General features: G+C 41.8%; 1 protein-coding gene across 1 annotated transcript in view; it reads right to left on the bottom strand.

The window, feature by feature from the left end:
* Positions 1-15,582, bottom strand: part of LOC119737774 (uncharacterized phosphotransferase YvkC-like) — a 32,170-nt gene that overhangs the window by 7,681 nt on the left and 8,907 nt on the right. Inside the window, 22 exon segments of the mRNA XM_038212369.1 lie at positions 752-830; positions 1,388-1,479; positions 1,799-1,818; positions 1,821-1,869; positions 2,225-2,291; positions 4,810-4,913; positions 5,833-5,892; positions 6,165-6,323; positions 6,489-6,571; positions 7,069-7,153; positions 8,084-8,212; positions 8,766-8,861; positions 9,427-9,498; positions 10,584-10,673; positions 11,235-11,307; positions 12,097-12,203; positions 13,285-13,356; positions 13,560-13,660; positions 13,822-13,939; positions 14,359-14,435; positions 14,786-14,856; positions 15,159-15,223. Coding sequence (XP_038068297.1) covers positions 752-830; positions 1,388-1,479; positions 1,799-1,818; positions 1,821-1,869; positions 2,225-2,291; positions 4,810-4,913; positions 5,833-5,892; positions 6,165-6,323; positions 6,489-6,571; positions 7,069-7,153; positions 8,084-8,212; positions 8,766-8,861; positions 9,427-9,498; positions 10,584-10,673; positions 11,235-11,307; positions 12,097-12,203; positions 13,285-13,356; positions 13,560-13,660; positions 13,822-13,939; positions 14,359-14,435; positions 14,786-14,856; positions 15,159-15,223 — 1,869 coding nt within the window.

The raw sequence follows: 15,582 nt of genomic DNA, 5'->3' as shown, positions 1-15,582 counted from the left end.
CCGACTGCCGTTTCTAAGGCTTTTGTTGGATATTGGGGGCATGTTTTTGTGTGTGTGTGTGGTTTTTTTTTGTAAATTGCATAGTTTAACTTGAAAGTGTTGCGTTTACGCCCTTAGTGAAGAGTCTCATTGTAAATGTATCAAAACTTCATGAATGATATAAGGGAATGTTATCGTTGCTGTAGATGGAAACACGGGTTTACGTATCATATATGGGAAATCTGATGTAGGAGAAAGTTGAAAATGTTTGAGTTGACACGAGCAAAATAATATACAGGGTGGATAAAAAAAATGTGAATCAAAGGAGATATCCTCTGTTAGGGTTGAATCTCCTCTTGAAAATGACACCCTGATCATGTCATTACCATTCACGGTTGACTGAGCAGTGACCAGTTGGATGAAAGGGTCTATTTCGAGACTTGCGCCACTGTTCATTGTGGTTTATGTGTCATTAATTTTGTCACAGAGTGAAAGGCTGTATGGTTGCCAATCAAGGCAGGTGGGGAAAAAAGAGATTTCGCCATGAAAAGTCGCGCAACTCTCTAAATAGACCCGTTTATAAAATTGGTCACTGCTCAGTCAACCGTGAATGTAATGACATGATCAGAGTGTCATTTTAAAGAGGAGATTCAACCCTAACAGAGGATATCTCCCTTTGATTCACATGTGCCCTATTCTGTTCCAATTAGCAATAATATCTCGGTTTCCTTTTTTATCCACCCTGTATATTTTGTTTGCCCTCGACACTCACCGGCGTTGGTCGACCAGCAAACACCAGCTCGAACCTCATTTCATTCATCTCTGGCAACAAACGGCGCCTTCGCTGTGCCCTTTGAACCCGACCATGCCAATGAAAAAAAAACCACATTTGTGCCTAAAACATTAGACGTTTCTATAGAAACAAATTGCAACGAATATCACTTTGAAATTCTTCCTGCAGTTAAAAGATATGCATGAGACTATGAGCACGTGACATTAAGCTACATTTCAAGCAGGCATTTCGGTATTCAGCTACGCAGGCCACATCAAAATTGGCAGGGAAAACAGTATAAAACAAATGTAAAATAAAAGGGTCTACAGAAGCAATAAACCTATCTGCCATCTGCAATTTATGAAATCAAATATATGTAAAACAATGGTCAATCAAATCGGAGATTGCAAGGGCGGGTCTAGAACCAAAACTTTACAAAGGCCAATTCGAGAAGCGGGGACCTCATTTGCCGCTATATGGGGTGCGCTTTTTTCCTCTTTGTCCCTCTCTGTTTTCAGATATCACATATCCGTAGAGGGAAAAGGGAATGCGTAACAGCGATTTAAAAATAGTCTTCATTACTCTTCTTCTGACTTTTGTTTACTCTTCTTATGGTGCCTTGTTGGTCTCCCTTACCGTGAAATCAGCGCTGGTGAGCGGTCTCGCAGGAACCTGCCGATTTCGTCGAGAGTGAAGAAAAACAGCAGATCCTCGTCAGGAAGTCGGCCCTGCACAAGAAGCCGAACACAGTACAAAAAAAATCAGTATGTTGTGTTTGAAAAATTTGAATCTAAAATCATTGTCAATTTCACTTTCTCTGCGTGGCTTCATGAAATTTTGAGACTACAACGCCTTTTTTGGTATTTTTTCGTGAAAAATAATAAATGCATGATGCGTTTAACCCTATGTAAAGGTCTAATACGAACAGGCTATTTGAGTCAAATATTAAAAGGAATTTGCTGGCTTTATTGATGCGTGTGCCTTTTTATTTCTTTTAAATTGATAATGTACATTTTTTGACAATAAGATCTAAAGATAAAACCATACCTCTCTGACCATCAGGTTGCAAGTCTCCAACAGGCTTCTTTCAAGCGGTGGTTGATCTTGATGAACATCGACTGTAAACGCCAACAACGAAATGTTGTTAGTTTGTCAAAACAGTATGTTCATCTCAAAAAGGTCCTGCTTTTCTCGATTCTATAATTGTCATGTAGTTTTTGTTACAAAACTCGAAGTCCGTGATCCTCGATAGTCTAGTGAATTAGAAGTCCCGAATCAGACACGATCCCGGTCGGATTTGACCTGACACTTTTTTTTGGTCAAAATTTTGACACAACAATTTGTCATTTTCGTGCTCTATATTTTGTAAAGAAACTTGTCGTTTTAAACGACAATTTGTCATTTGGACCCAGAGGAGTGTCAGGTCAAATCTGACCCTGATTCCTGGTCAGATACATGAATGTTTCCCCTTACCTTACTGGCTTCCCGAGCAGCCACGCCCTCCCTGGCTTTCGGCAAGAGGTAAGAAACAAGAACTTTCCTGTCAATCGAAGTCGGAAAAACACTGATTTAAAATAATGAGATTCGTGCGTGACTTTTTCCAGTATACATGTAACGTCTTACCGTGCCTGCGTGGTCGGCTGGCCGGTTGAACCTGAAACGGTAGCCGGTACTGCCGAATTATTTGGACTATAATCAGCAAAGGATGGTACGAGCTTCATAAGAAAAAAAAAACTAGGACAGAGCTAAGTCTAATACCAAGGGCTAAAACCATCTTTAAGTTGAAAAAATATCAAATAATTGAAAAAAGAAATATACTTTTAGTATCATATCTGTTTAACACTGGTGAGGAAATCCAATGTAGACTTATGTCCATCACAGAACGTTTGCAGTTAATGGCGTCCTCTTAGCTATGGCGTTTCCAGTTATAATCAGGCCTGGATTACCCAATAGGCACAGTAGGCACTGTGCCTAGGGCCTACGAAAAAATGGGGGCCTACGAAAAATTTGGGGGCTACGAAAACTTGGCGGAGGACCTACGAAAATACCGCAGTGTGCCATAAAACACATAGGCCTATAGGCCTACCCACACACACCCACACGCGCAGAGAAAAGTTTTTAAAAATGTTTTAGGGTCTCTCTCAGAATTCTCGATTTCACCAACTGACGCTGTGCTGCATGTACGCATTGGCCCTACGTATAAAATGTACGTGTAAAGTCTGTTGTTCTGAAGCATGGTCATCCCCCATCCTCCCCCCCCCCCCCCACTCGCCGGCACAGATTTACACCACTGGACGTCATTGCACTCGCGTGGTCACGATTCTGATCATGCACCGGCTGACGTTAATGCGACATTGTATTATAATGTCATCATTCACTAGACTTGGCGTAAGTATTTTCCCAAGGATGAATTTTAGCTAAGGGATCTGAATTAGAATCAGACAAACAAATTCAAAATTCCCTGGTAAATATTTGTAAACGGGTCAGTAGTTTGATATAAATATAATGAGGTAGGGGAAACTTCCTAGAATTTCTCTCAATCAGTCCGACATGTCAGTGCCGGCCGAAAGACGCGCGACGCAAAACAATTGATGAGACAGAATAAGGACGAGCTTGGTAAGGTTAATTGCTCGTAGTGACTCTGAATAGTCATCTGCTCGGTACATAAGAATGATTGTAGAAAAGAGTTACGTAACAGCATTCATGTGTATAGCGCGATGCTGATGCATCTTTTGTGCAGCTATGAAACACAAAGTAACTCTACCACTGCGGAAATAATGATTATGTTTTAAATGCAAAGAGAAAAGCACTTACTGAAACAGCTTACTCGTTAAGCTGTCTGACAGCGGATCCAGGGTTAGGGGTTCGAACCCGCTTGGTCATTTTTTGGTTTTCTATGCCCGCGGTTCTGTCATTTAAGAGTATTAATTTGCCGTCGTCATTTACCAACAGCAGTTAGCTCGGTCGGTCGGTAAGCTGACTCACAAGTTGGGACTGTCTGCGAAGTCCAGGTTGGCATCTGCGTATAGGTACGGGGTTCTTTTGCTGACTCGGCAGCAAGGCTTAGGGTGCCACCTCGTTTCCTCCCTTTATGGTGCCTGACTTTCGAGTTACATGGATGGACAGGGAAGGAGGTGTGGTGGGCCGGGTACCGAGACCCAGAAGAGTTCTATATGGAAGTCGGTAAGGGGCTCATTGAGTTAGGGTCATAAGTCCGACTCCTGAAGACTTGGCCATCGCCACATAACTTTTTGTTTTATTTTCTTTCTTTTCTATCGGAGGACAACTGCAAGAATGATACATTTGTTATATAAGAGCTTGTATACTGCAATCGTTCGAAATTAATCTTTAAAATTGCTCGAAAATACAAAATTCCATCCAGCTATAATTTTTTTATTTCATTGTCGCAAAACTGCATGTACATGCTCAGTACCTTTGCGCATACCTTGTTCAAGGCCTGTTCCCTGATCCTAGACAGCGAGCGCTAAGCCCTGCAGGCGTGGGGTCCGGGGATGCCTAAGAGCCCTGGGACATTTTTGGATTGCAGATGCTCTGTGGCGCAAATATCAAAATTGTAGCTTGACTCTCTATCGAAATATGCCCTCGTTATTTTGAGTCGTCACTAGTAAGAATCAGCTCAATTCGTAGCTGTGCGAGCGAGCACGTGCTTGTGTTTTGCACAGCAGTAGCTGTCAACCCCCATGAAGCGACATCGCGCGGCAGCATTAAGTTGTGCCGACATGACAGAATGTACAATCTTTTGCCATGGGGGTTAGCTTCGCGGAGTTTTAAGCAGCAGTAGTTTATTATTTACATTCTCCACTTTGTTCTTATTCCCTCTTCCTTTCCTTTTGCTTCTCCATTCTTCGGAACACTGGTGCCCAGGGCCTACGAAACACTTAATCCGGGCCTGGTTATAATAAGATTGTTAGAGCTCCTTGGCTTAACTTCTTCTGCTGGTGACGGTAACTCGAAACACCGGATTACAGGTGTTTGTACAGATTATTCAGACATAATCCGATACCGGTTTAACCTTAGTTTGCACCTTTCAGGCCTACCTGCGAAGCGCAGGAATTGCTAGTCCTAGACCGTCCATCGCTTCGGCCGCGCTCAGCACCTGTTTCTTCTCAGACGACGAGTGGGAATCAGACGCCAGAATTGCCTGTGGAAATGTACAACAAAAACAATACCAGCCATACGAGTACTTGTCCATGACTACAAGCAGTATCAAGGTACATACTATTGTTCTCAGGGACATTTGGCTGTCAGACTCGGCATACAAAACTATGCGACCGCCTGCCAAACAGAAGAAAATTGTTTTCCTGCATAAACCTAAAAAAAAATATTTTGCAGCAGAACATTTTCATGAGCACGAGAAAGAGTGTTTTGCATTGAGTACGAGTAATTTTACGAATACGAGTATAGGTTGTTTTTTTTTTGCGAGCATATGCACCAATAATACGAGTACGAAAAAAAACTCGAGTACGAAATAACTCGAGTACGAGTACCAGAACGAGTGCTACAAAACCGGGTACATTTTGATATAACCATTCGTGCATCGTCTTGTAGTCAGCCAATTACTAATAAACAACATTGATTCAACAAACAAAGTCAATGTCAGGCCAAAAAAAAAAATTAGTCGGTCTCTGGTCAGCGCGCGCGTCGATTTTAATCATGCGCGTCAATCTTTTTTTTTTTTCCAAAATGTTCCGCGGTAGCTCCAACATCGCCCTTTATTGCCGCACCTCCTCAAATTTTTTTACCAAAGAGCACCAAGGAATGGGAAATTGCACCAAGGCAAATGATCGAGATCACCAAGGCAAATTATGGAGGACACCAATGTACATGAGGACACCAAAAAAAGCAAAATAGTACCCCACCTTCTGTACAATCCAAGCTTGAAGAAAAAAAAAGAAAAAAAAGCAAAAAAAAAAAAAAGCCGCGTCCCCGCGTTAATTCCGGAACTTTGGTGTGACCAGAGACCAATTTTTTTTTTTTTGGCCTAGCGCATCGTTTCTTTTTTTCATTCAAGGAATTATGGTTACCGATTATTAAGTAGTCAAACCCGATTATCGATATACCTGCAATGATGGTATGACTTGGAGTGGTTCCATACTCCAGGATTTGTCTCGCAACTCCACCTAAAGAAATGAAAGAGGGAACTACAGTCATTTGGCTGGGTTAGCTGATTCGTTTTTGTCAGGAACAGCATTAGTTATCTCGTTTTTATTTGGAATTGTATTCACAAACGTAGACGTCAAATAAGTTACTAGGAATTCTAAAAGTTGCGTGTTTCAATGGGAAAATTTAAAAAGGAATTATTAAACTTTCAGTTTGGCAGTAAGCTGTTTAAGGACAGAATGGTTGGTTGAAGGAATGGGGAAAAGTTTATTATTGGATTTTACCACATTACCTCTCTCACACATCTGTGACCGTGACGCTGAAGAAAGTCAGCGAAGTCTCTCCCTGCTTCGCCGCTAGAGGGCGACTGTAGCCATTCCAGAGCATCAACTGGAGTCATTGTCTGAAAGGATTCGCTCTTGCCTTCCTTCAAGATGGCCCTGGCAACTTTCTACAAAAGAATGCAATTTTAAAACAGCTCGAGATAGTTGCAAAGAGGTAAGTTTTCCTGTCAATGTGTGCTGGCTGCTTTCAACTGTAATTCAATTCATAAGAATCTTGATAACATCTCAATCTTTTTCGGTTGTTTTCTTGATCGATCCCTTTGTGTACGCACCTCCATGGCCAACGGAACCTTGGCACTTTCAACATCCGGGCACGAGGACAGCAACAGTGCAAGGTGGTTTGGAAGAAGTTTCTCTGAAAAAACAACAACAATTGGTTTATTAACACCAAATGAAACATTTAAAGACTAGGCCCCTATACTTTATTTGGTAAAGCTTGGACGTACTTGCCGATGACGGATCTGGTGAAGGGGGGGGGGGGGGTTTGTAAGGGGGGGGGGGGGTTGTAAGGGGGGGGTTAAGGGGGGGGGGTAGGGGTCCCATCCCAATTTGTTTAATCAGCCCCTTAGTAGAAATTGTTGTCTAGAATAACATGACTTAGTTGGGCCGGACGTCTTGAACTAGGCCTATGTTAAACACTAAGAGCGCCGTTCGCCCGATTTCTAGATCCGATAACAAATTGACCCCTTGTAATCTGACGTCATTAAGGCAGTTCTTTTGTTCCTCTGTAATAGTATACAGTTTGTACTTTCCTTGGTACCGAATCTAAATAACGACTGCCCGCATTGAGGGCGCACACTGCAAGGGTTCTATACGAAATTAAAAAGCTGGACCATGATGGTCCACGCTTACTGTCCGTATAGCTGGAAATCAACGAGCCCACGACTTGCTGCATAATGGCCGACTTGTGCGTCTCCATCCCGTGGTACTCGAGGATCTGCAAGCAGGACACAGGGAATATTCACAGTCAATGACACATTTTCAAAAGATTATCGATACCAAAGGTACTTACTAAGTTATTTGAAATACATTGTGTTCAATCTTCCTTGCTCTATGGAGAAAGCAGGAGAACGATTTATATACACTAACATTCTAAATGTGTGTGTCGGACCGTGTCACGTTATATTATTATTATATATTAATAATCATTTCTGGTAATGAAACCAAGGATTCCTCAAAAGTGCCTTAGGCACTGTAGCTCGCAAGCCTGAAGAAACCTGTGGAGAGAAGACAGTGAGAGGAAAACCCCAGAAGAATATTTTGGGGAAAACCCACGGAATAAGGTAGGGACTGAAAACCCAATCCACATATTGACCCAGGGGAAAACCCACGGAATCAGGTAGGGACTGAAAACCCAATCCACATATTGACCCAGGCGCGATTCGAACCCGGGTCACAGCGGTGGAAGGCGAGGAAAGTACCGCTACGCCAACCTGACCCCCCCCCCCCCCATTACAAATCTATATTCAAGGTATACCTTTTTTTCCTTTCAAAATAAAATTCTATACGCATTAAGTATTTCTTGTATTGGAAAAAAGAAATCGAAATGCGCGGTAATTTGGCCACTATCGTTAAAGCAAATGGCCACGAGTCACGGGAGACCCTCTCTTGTTTTGTTTTGTTGTGGATTTTGATTGAGAATCATATTATAGGTCTAAAGAAATGACGTGCTGCTTAAAACACCGTCGTAGTGCGAATAGCTTCATATTTCCCCACTGATCTTTTGCCAAGTTGCTTCAGAAGACCAGCCTAAAGTCCTTATTACCAGTCTCACTAATTGACCGACTGTCACTTCTGAACTGGGGTAGTCCTATCATAACCCGTTCCACCATTGGATTTCGATATGTTTTTTTTTTTTCGCTCTTACCTCGCTCCGATCGTTCGGGTATCTGCAGATGTCATCGTACTGCTCTTGTGCGGTTTCCCATCGCTTCGTCAGATGGGTCACTGCCTTGGCAAATTCCCGCTCCAGTTTCGGCCGATTGAACAAAACATTCTGCGGCGAAAAGACGGAAAATATGGCGATGATTAAGGCTAACCTTGCTACATATTGCAAGTTTTCAAAGAGTGACAGCAAGAGGGCCAATTTAATGGAGTTACTATAAGCATGAAAAATCTACAACACGGAAAAATTCGAAACACGAGTTACTGCATAACTGTCATGTGATTTGGACTTGTTCTTAAATAATTTTCCTACATGCATCCAACTATTTGCCTTTGTGGGAATTAAGAATTAATTAATAATAGGACGGTATATTTTTTTTCATTGTGGACGTCGACGATCCAGGTGACTGTCTTTAACTCTTTTTTCCATGATTTTAATGATTTATGTAAGGTGCTTCGGCTTTCCGAGCCTCCAGAATAATTTAGAAATCTCTCATTTTCAAATATAAATTAGGATACTCCTGGTGTCCCGCCTCACATTATAACACGATTCATTGTTCTCTACCAATTAACCCGCTCCAAATTAAGCCAAGTTCTCCCGACTTCGGGGCCCAAAATCACAAGTCGAGAAACGTATTATGCCACAATGCAAACTGCCACCTTACCTGTAGAAACAGGAGTCTATTTAGATGCATACGCCACAACGGCAGTAGAGGCTCATTCAGCTCCTTGGCTTCACGTACACAGTCTACGTCAAAAGCCTACGTTGGAGGACAACACAATATAAACAAAAATGATCCTTCCAGTACTTTTCTACATGTATATTAACTTGAGTAACCATTGAGTATTTTGACTGTTTTATTTTAGACTGGTTTGTAGCGATCGGAATCGGAAAAAATAACTTGAACAACTTTGTAATATTTTGTGACCTTTTTAAATTTTATTAATTTTTCAGCTAATGTTAACCAAATTTTATTTGATGGTATCTTTTAAATAAACCAGCATGGAATTGAATTGAATACCTGTGTATTTTGTTACTTTAATTAACTTTACACCTATAACAGCTCATTTAAAACTAAGAAGAGATACCAGAACGACGAATGTTTTGCTCATATCGATCAGGAATGAAACGACATCACCAGTTATCACTTTCTGAAGTAAATTCCTGTAGGATCTACCGGAAATTCAATGATCAACAATCAATAATAAGGTTGAATGGCACTCTTGCCGTAACTTGCATTTAAGAAAAACCCGTATTTTGTTTGTAGCATGTACATGTATGCATCAGATAATTTGGATGAATGTTTTCCGATGATTCTCTCTAACCTTTCCAAATAGCATTCCGCCTAGCTTGTTATCCGCCATTGGCGACATCCTCACAAACATCGACACCAGATTCTAAAATGAAGACAAAATAACATATCAATATTTGGTAAAATGAAATTCGGCTGCAAGCATTTTTTTTTTAACAAGAGTAAGTTGACGGTTGCATGATCGATTAGCTCTGACGTCATTCTCGGGGCTCACCCGGGTCAGCCACCACAGACCCTGCTTGTGGAGCAGAGTCAGTGGTGGAAGTATGTCACGCATGCGTTGTTCATTCCTAGAAACGGACAAATATGGCGGCCAGACAGCGGAAATCTCAAGTGGACTTAAAAGTTGACCTTATTGAAGTCTAAAGGTAATCATTTATTGAGTTCATTGCGACTTTTGAGCAGGCGCGGTTCTAGAACCAATATTTTTGGGGGGGGGGGGGGGGGGCTAGCACGGTGGATCGAGAATTTTTCAGGGAGGCGTGCTGAAATGTAGACCGGTTATTTTTTCCAGACACTTACGCCTCCGAAAATCAATAAGTGGTGGGGGGGGGGGGGGGGGGGGGCTCATGCCATATTTTCAATGGGGAGCGCCAATAAAATCCTAAAATCATTCACACTATATTAACTAATGCACCCTTGTCACGGCTATTTCTTCTTTAGGGGGAGACCGTTCGCATGTACATCACAATCATTCTTTTTGCTAATGCATTTTTTTTTAACGGAATTTATTTTGGGGGGCTAGACAACTTTTTTTGGGGGGGGGGCTACAGCCTCCCCCCCCCCCTAGCCCTCCCCCCCCCCCCCCCCCCCCCCGTAGAACCGCGCCTGCTTTTGAGGCTATAATTTCAGCCCTACTTTTTGAGTTTTACAATTGACTAAACAGCAGTAAATCTCAAAGTAACACCCAGTCCGAAACGGGCGTTGTCAGTGGCTACGGCCACGGCTAAGGGCGTCACGTGAGGATCGTGATGGCCCGCGGTTGAGCGTCCAATTAACCCGGCTGTCGTGGCTGACCCATCTGCCTTTACCCGTGTCGACCCGGGTGAGCTAAACGACCGCACCCATAAATTGATAAGATCGCAAAAGAGTCTTTGATTTGTGAGACGCAGCTTCCCTTTCTGAGGCGCATCATGGGGAGTTCGTACAAGGAGTATATCAACAACTTACGGTCAAGCTGATGAATGCGTGGTTGTAGCCCACTAACACACTGCGCATTGCTGGCAGTGATATGGGTCGTTGGAGTGTCATACTTGAAACCTTTATTACAGCAAAAGAAAACACAGTAATTACACTCTAAATAGAAAGTCTCTAATCAGATTGACCCAGAATCCGGGTTTCATTTGCCCTAACCCTTTCCCGGGTCAAAAATGTCACTTTACTGGGTCATTTTATGAGGACTCTTTGATCGATAATTTCATTTTGACCCGCAAAAGTGTTACTTTGACCCGGAATAGGGTCAGGCAAAACTATAACCGCATTGCTGGTCAATCTGACCATGGATTTTCTTATTTTTTTTTTTTAGAGTGTATATGAAAATGACAGCTTAAGACATTAGTTCACGAGTCGCATCTGGCTGGGGTTGAGGGAGATATTGTTGTCTCGGAAGGTAAAGTGGAAAAAGAAACAGATCTGAGAAGAAAAAGTGTTGATTTGATGTATGTGACGGTCAGAGCATACTTACCACACATCGAATTATCAGGTCTTTTCTGAGAACCTTATATATTTTGTACAGTTCACAAAGTTAATCCAAACATGTTTTTTTTCCAATTTCTACTGTACATCTTAAAATTAAAACAAAGATCTCAAGACATATCTGACCTGGTCTAAGACATCACAGTCGACAAAGAAGTTGTTGAGAGTGAGCGGCGATACTGCACCGGGACACATCTCCCTGTATAGAGAGACAAACCAAAACGATACAGGGAATTAACATGCGTCCGCATTTCATAAAGACACACAGTAATCAAGCTACGTGACAATACTGCGTGACAATACTGCAAATTTAAAAGCACACATGTACATGAGGACGGTTACACCTGTATGTTTCCGACACCCCTATGTTCCGACTGCACACATATCCTATTCCTAACCCTAACCCTAACCCTAACCCTAACCGGGAGTAACACAATCTAGGTTGTCGGAACATAGGGGTGTCGGAACATAGAGCAGTCACCATGAGGACAAGCAACTGCCTCATGCTCCTTGATCTCATTGCTTGCTATGCGTCTTAGCTGTGCCACCTCCCCTATAGTTTGATCGACCTACTTCTCCTGCACACGGATGCATCACGCTAATTAACACAGCATCCTATTTGTTATTAAGTAATATGGAAAAAGGGAGGATCGTTTTTTTAGAAATAGGCATATTCGACATTATTATTCACAATAAACGTTACTGCTGTTGTCTGGGGCTTGAGACCAAGTCCATATGGCAGTATGGACAAACACATGGCTTAACGACAGATTAGCTGTCAACCAATGACGCCGAATTCTAGCACTCATCGCGTACATCTTGGTGTTCCAGTTCAATATTTCGCTTTAAATATTGGACGTTGTTGTTCTTGTAATCGATTAACTGCATGCATGCTGGGATTTATTAATGTGAACAATGAAACAGACTGTCTGCCCTTTAAATATGGAAGTTTTTTTTTTTCTTCGGCAGCTGGTGCTCGGCAACTTACTGTATATTCGCAGTACTCATCCATATATTGTCCACCGGGAGACCAGTGTCAAACTCATGGAGCAACTCGTACCGAGTTGGCACGTCCAGGGTTGTTATAGCTCGGGCCTTAAAAAAAAAAAGGATGACCACAATAAGACCCATTTTTTTAGTGGGGGATTTTATGGTTGAGCAATTCACAACTTCGCTAACCCATTTCCGATTAGAGTAGGTAGAGTAGGCCATTTGTCATTGGTGCACTTTGTTTTCGTTTGAAGAAACAAAAGTGCTCAAAATCTAAAGACGGGTGTTCAACAACTAACCTGACGCAGTTTCATCTCTGTTGTGAATGTTGTATATTCAGAGAAAACACAATATGGCGGATCTCGATTTCATTATTCAAAAGTTGCTGAGTCATGGCACAATCCTAAAATCAGCATTCGGGACATGATTCTCATTCAGCTGATTGTTGCTACGTGAAGAAATTACCAAAAATGTGTCCCTTGACGTATCTTTGGGAATGACCTTCTTTTTATTATTTTCTTCCAAATGACAGCATGCCAGAAGGAATAATTTCACAGGGAGTTTAGTGTCATTTCTATCTTAACCCTAAAGGGCCGGGAGGGGGGGGGGGGGGTGGAATCCCCCCCCCCCAACATTTTCCGCGATAGCCTCAAAGATAGCATCTTTTGATACCAAAAACATAAAAATCGGACCACGGGTTGCCGCGTAGCGAAAAAATTTCCGGAGCTACGCGCCGTGAAAACTGAATTTTCCCATATACGTCATGTAGAGCAGAATTGCCATTCGTACACATGAATAATTAATTAGCCATAATTCCAAAATCCTTTGACCTATAGTCATGAAATTTCTTGGGTATGTTTAGGAAGAGTTGCTCTATGCATGTACTGAGTTTCAAAATTTTTCATCACTCGATGGCCGAGATCTTAGGGGGGGGGGGCGGAATTCCCCCCCCCCCGGCTGAGAGATGGTAAAAATAACCCGGCCCTTTTAGGGTTAAACCAAGTAAGCTTTTTAACAATAATTTTGTCGGTTACTTTTTGGATAATGGTCTATAATCTACCTTTAATGCCAACAAAGTGTAAACTTTCTGCAAACTTTGGCCGCCCATACACAATGGCGCTGTTTGTAAACAAACGAAAGGTCTATAAAATGATGGCAAAAGCCAGAAAAAAGATGTAATAGGCACCTGCAGTAAATATATCGCATCACCAACTGCAGCCCATTCGATGTCCCGAGCGTCGGAGAAACACTCGTCCAACTGTAGGAAAAAGATTTGTAAAGAAATAGAACAAATCTTCAAATATTTGGAATACTTTAGAACTGAGTATCGGGTAATAGGAAAAAACACCAATTCTAATCCAGGTCCGTAATTTTCACATAAATAACAACGTGATTTGTGTAAAGGTTGTCTATGACGCCTGAAATGGAATGACGGGGAAAATGGAATCTACTATTGCTTACCATGAGTGCAATCCTTCCCAATTTGAGGCACAGTTCGTCCGACACGGAACAACTTGCTGCCTTGGTCTCAGTCTGGTTGGTTGTCTGGGTTCCGCCTCCATCTGTCAAAATTCATCAAAATGCTGAAAATACTTAGTCTTGTATAAGATTAAGCGTAGTCCTACTTTGCATTCACTGAGGCAGAGTTCCACGTGAAATGTAAAGTATATACAGTTTACTACATTGTATTCTTCCATGAATTTACTATAATCTGGTTCCCTACCTGCTACCGATATTGCTTCCTCCTTGCGTCCTATCTTCTTCTCCACTATAGTCAGGTTCCTCTTGCCGTCAACGTGTAGAGTAATCGTGTCTGCTTCGGCCATGCCCGACACTACCGACTATAACCAATTTGAAAAAGTTAACAAACATTGCCAACGATTTCAATGGTCATTTTGGAACGTAACTTTGGTCTCAACATTTTTAAGCTTTCTCCTTGTATGGTCTGTTAAGACAAGTCTTAAAAATGAATGACTTGTCCCTTTGATGAGGGCTGCCAATGTTTCTTAAAGGCTACTCCACAATAAGCATGGTTCGCTGGAGTGTTTCTGGAAAATATCTGACAAAGAAAATTCGGTTCCGGGAACCAAATACAGATTTTCAGCCGAAAGCGTTAACCACTGCCCAATTTGCAGATATTTCAAATGTCCTCTTCATTCTAAAAAAAAATAATGAAAAGGTGGCATTTTCTTGTGAGCTTTGCACCGAACGGACTCCTCTATGATTAAGACAAAGTGCCACAAACGAGGGCGCACTTTACCTCTCCAAGCCCATAGTTTGCATTTATGACGATCCTGGTTGGGTCACCGGTCATCGGATCACGGCTGAAGGCAACACCTGAACAAAAAGACGTATAGAAATATTTTTCTCAATAAATTTCGCGCGTGCGAAAACCCAAATTACCGGAATGTTCACAAAGAGGGAGAAGTGATTACATGTACTTACAATCTGGTATGACAAACATCCTTTTTGCAATTGAACTTGCATAATTAGCTACTTATTTTTAAAACTTTAGTGATGAACATTTACTCAAATACCACAAGGTTGCATGTTTTCAAAAATGTTTTTTTTTCTTAAAGCATCTTTTCCGCAAACTTGAAATTCAGAAGAAAACCTACTGTCGAGAGGATAACCCTTTCCGCTCGCTCAATAGTTAAACACTTTTAAGTCATACCATCTTTAATTACCTGCGCTTTCTGCGGGGACGATTTCTTGGATAACGACTGCCATGGCCGAGTCCACTGATTGACCGTATTGCCTGCAAAAGCGTGATAGCGACACATTACAGAGAAAGGAACATGCACTATTGAAAGTCCTGGATCAGACCCGACCCAGAATCCCGGATCCCCTGTTTCATTTCCAGACAGAATTAGACCCCAAGATGTAGATTGTTGGTTGCTTTTACAACACAAAATGTTTACTTGGGAAGTACTTCTTGCTAATCAGCTTCTATGAAGTTTACAAAGAGCAGTGAATGTTGCCATGACTATATCATTGAATTATGATAGTAATGATTGAGATCATTTTTATGCTTGAACGGAAGCAAGCAATATATATTACCTTCTATACTGGACCGCTTGGAATGAGAAATTAGACGCCCAGCATTTCTGTACCGCCTCAAATATCTGTAGACAAATAAAGTTTAATCATGAATATTTTTCGTGTCATATTGAGTTGTTGGCCTCAATGTTGTGCTCATGTCATCGAGATCAGCCCAATCTGGTCTCTACCCATCTATATTCCTGGCTTGCCTAAGAACACAAGCACCATATAACCGTCAGGGTTTGAACCATGTACCATTGCATATGAGTCAGACACCGTGACCATAAACCAATTTCTATTCCAGAGATCCGTATTGACATATCAAGTTCTTTTGCTTCATCAGATTTTTCAAAAACTCAAAAAAGTGAATTCATTGTTAAGACAAAGCTTCCAGTTTCCGAAAATTTGGTCCAGCCAAATGCGGCATCTTGTTGATGCGAAA

This window comes from Patiria miniata, unplaced genomic scaffold (assembly GCF_015706575.1).
Source record: "Patiria miniata isolate m_02_andy unplaced genomic scaffold, ASM1570657v1 HiC_scaffold_3, whole genome shotgun sequence".
Lineage (NCBI taxonomy): Eukaryota > Metazoa > Echinodermata > Asteroidea > Valvatida > Asterinidae > Patiria > Patiria miniata.
This window is presented reverse-complemented; position numbering and strand designations above follow the sequence as displayed.